Source organism: Octodon degus, unplaced genomic scaffold (genome assembly GCF_000260255.1).
Source record: "Octodon degus isolate 3935 unplaced genomic scaffold, OctDeg1.0 scaffold00107, whole genome shotgun sequence".
Classification (NCBI taxonomy): Eukaryota; Metazoa; Chordata; class Mammalia; order Rodentia; family Octodontidae; genus Octodon; species Octodon degus.
Window position 1 is genome coordinate 6511789 of NW_004524683.1, and position 2682 is coordinate 6514470.

At 54.4% G+C, this 2682-nt stretch overlaps 1 protein-coding gene across 1 annotated transcript in view; it reads right to left on the minus strand.

Moving 5' to 3' along the window:
• Foxe3 (forkhead box E3) overlaps positions 1-467 on the minus strand; it is a 1413-nt gene extending 946 nt beyond the window's left edge. The window contains exon 1 of the mRNA XM_023724186.1: positions 14-467. Within this exon, the coding sequence (XP_023579954.1) occupies positions 14-467 (454 nt within the window). The remainder of the gene's footprint in view (positions 1-13) is intronic.
• Positions 468-2682: the final 2215 nt, after the last annotated feature.

Below are 2682 nucleotides of genomic sequence, written 5' to 3' on the forward strand. Positions count from 1 at the left end.
CGCAGGAAGCTGCCGTGGTCGAACATGTCCGCGGCCGCGGGGTCGAGCGTCCAGTAGTTGCCCTTGCCCGGGTTGCCCGGCTCGCGGGGCACCTTGACGAAGCAGTCGTTGAGCGTGAGGTTGTGGCGGATGCTGTTCTGCCACTTGCGCGGGCTGTCGCGGTAGAAGGCGAAGCGCTCGGTGATGAAGCGGTAGATGGCGGCCAGCGTGAGGCGGCGGCCCGGGGCGTGCGCCAGCGCCATGGCGATGAGCGCGATGTACGAGTAGGGCGGCTTTCCGCGCTGCAGGGGCCGCCGCCGCCGCCGCCCCGGGCCGGGTGCGGGGCTGGACTCCGCCTCTGCGCCGCCCGCCGCCGCCTGCTCGGACCCCCGGCCGGACTCGGCCTCAGCGAGTGGCGACGGCGGCGGCCCCGACGGCGCGACCGAGGGCAGAGCGGGGAATCCCGAGAAAGCGGCTGGTGGGTCCATGTCGCTGAGCCAGCCCTTGGGATGCGGCAGCCCCTGCCAGCGGCTGGGGAGGACAGGGCCCTTGGACGCGCCTTTTATGGATGGCCTCGCCACCCCCAGGCGAGGGCTAGGACCTTCCCGCTGGCCAGCGCCTCCAGCTCGCACCCCTGCCCCCTTCCCGCGCTCGCGCCTCGCAGCCCCCTCTACATCGCCCCTCCCGCCTTCCCTGGGCCTCTCGCCCCTTTGGGTCCATTTCTCTTAGACCCTGCCTCACTGCTTCCCTATCTCCGTTGGGCCAGTCCCATCCCACGATCTGTCTCCTTCTGCCCTCCCCCTCGCCTCTCTGGGTCAGTCCCAACCACAAATCCATCCATTCAGGGCCCTTTCCTGGACCTCACCCCAGTGTGCTCCTCCCAGCAGATGGGTCCCTTCCATCCTCTTGCCATCCTTCCATCCCCAGCTGGAACAGTGATGAGAGAAGTCTTGCCAGCCCTCAATGTTCTTTGTGGCTGGTCAGGAACATGTCAAGCGCAACATTAGGAAACTAGGGCTAAAGTCACAGAAAAGGGCGGACGCTGGTTTCATATAGACCCCAGGTCAGAGTCATTGTCTGTTCTTGTGCTGTCTCTCCCACATTCCAGTCACGGCGTTACATCGGGCCTCATGAGAAATCAACTTGGTGAAATCAAAATTATAAAAAGTGGCCCAGTTGCTTTAAATCAGGAATCTCCCCAAATCCAAAATGTGAATTTTGTGTGGGGATTCTTCCACACACAGCCCTCTGAGTTCTGAGGAGCACTAACCAGTGTGAGAGAGGCTGAAGGCCTAAGAGAGCTGCATTCTGAGGCAGGGACCACACTGCTCATTGATTTAGGGGGGTCGTGGCAGTTTTTATTAAATATCACCCACTACCATAATCCAGAGGGAATTGAAAGGCCAGGGAAGTATACCTTAAAGCCTTTCCTGCTCTTGTGGTCAGGCAAGATCAAGGGACCTCCCCAGGAAGCAGGACTGGAAGTACAATGAGGCAGGTGAGGGGCCCACCATGCTAAGTTTATGGGACTCTGGGGATTCCTGAGTATAAGGTCAGCCCATGAGAGTCAGGGCCTACTGAAATTTGGGGCCTCGCCTCCCACATCCTAGTCTAGCACTAATGAAGTATGCCTTATGGCCCTACAGGTGACCAAAGTTAACTTTAACTGTCCTGTGGCTTAGGATGTCAAGATCCCAACTCAAATCTGGAGCCCAAGGGCCTTCTTCCAGCTTTAGGTGCAACTGGTCCTGTCATAGCCACTATTACTAAGCATTTTGTATTTGGTAAACATGTTAAATACATTCTTTAATTTAAGTTTGAGCATTTCTATGAGGTGTTCCAATCTTTGTGAATTAGGAAACTTAGGCTAATAACAGCAGAGCTAGAATGAAACTTGAGGTCAGAGCACAGCTCTATCATGCTTCCAATAGCATCCTTCAAAATGGAGGCTTTAGAATCTAATAGATCACACTGGAGTTTATGCAGCTTCCCACACTTCAGCAGCTAAAATGGACTCCTGGCCTCTCTCTTGACCTGGCCAATATGTCCAGGTTCCCATTGAACACTACCACATGGATGGTCAATGAAAGGAAATGTTTTTCTTGCTTAACCCAATGGGCTCTCCAACCACATCCTAGTCTCATCCCAGCATTATAGATCTTAAGTGGATACCTTCTTCTCCTCCTGCCTCAGCTTCTACATCCAGGCCTTTACCAGTTCCTGTCAATATCACACAACCCCAAATCCATCTTTTCTTCAGTGCTTCTGGCCCCAGTTCAGCCTGCATCATTCCCCAAGTACATGGAGCCAGGCCCTTTGTGAATGCTCAAAGCAAGATAGAGATGTAGAAAATTACAACCTAGTAGAAAGATGGACAATGACAAGCTGTGAAAGAGTTGGTCAGGGGTCTGTGGAAGCGCAAGATGACAATTTAGAGACAGTGTCCTACCTACAGCAACAAAGCATCAGCTGGGTTTGTGCTGAAACAGAATAGTCTCTGCCTCAGTACCCTCCCCACTGAGCATTCTGCTGCCACAGCTCGGTTTGTAAGGAACACAGGACAGTGCAGTCACCACAGACAGCTCACTGAGAGGAGGGCAAGGCAAGCAACCACAGCAGCACGGAGTCCAGTTCTAAGAACAGAGCAGCTTCCAATCTGCACATATTTCCTTACCTGCCAAATAGAAGCAATACTATATTTCC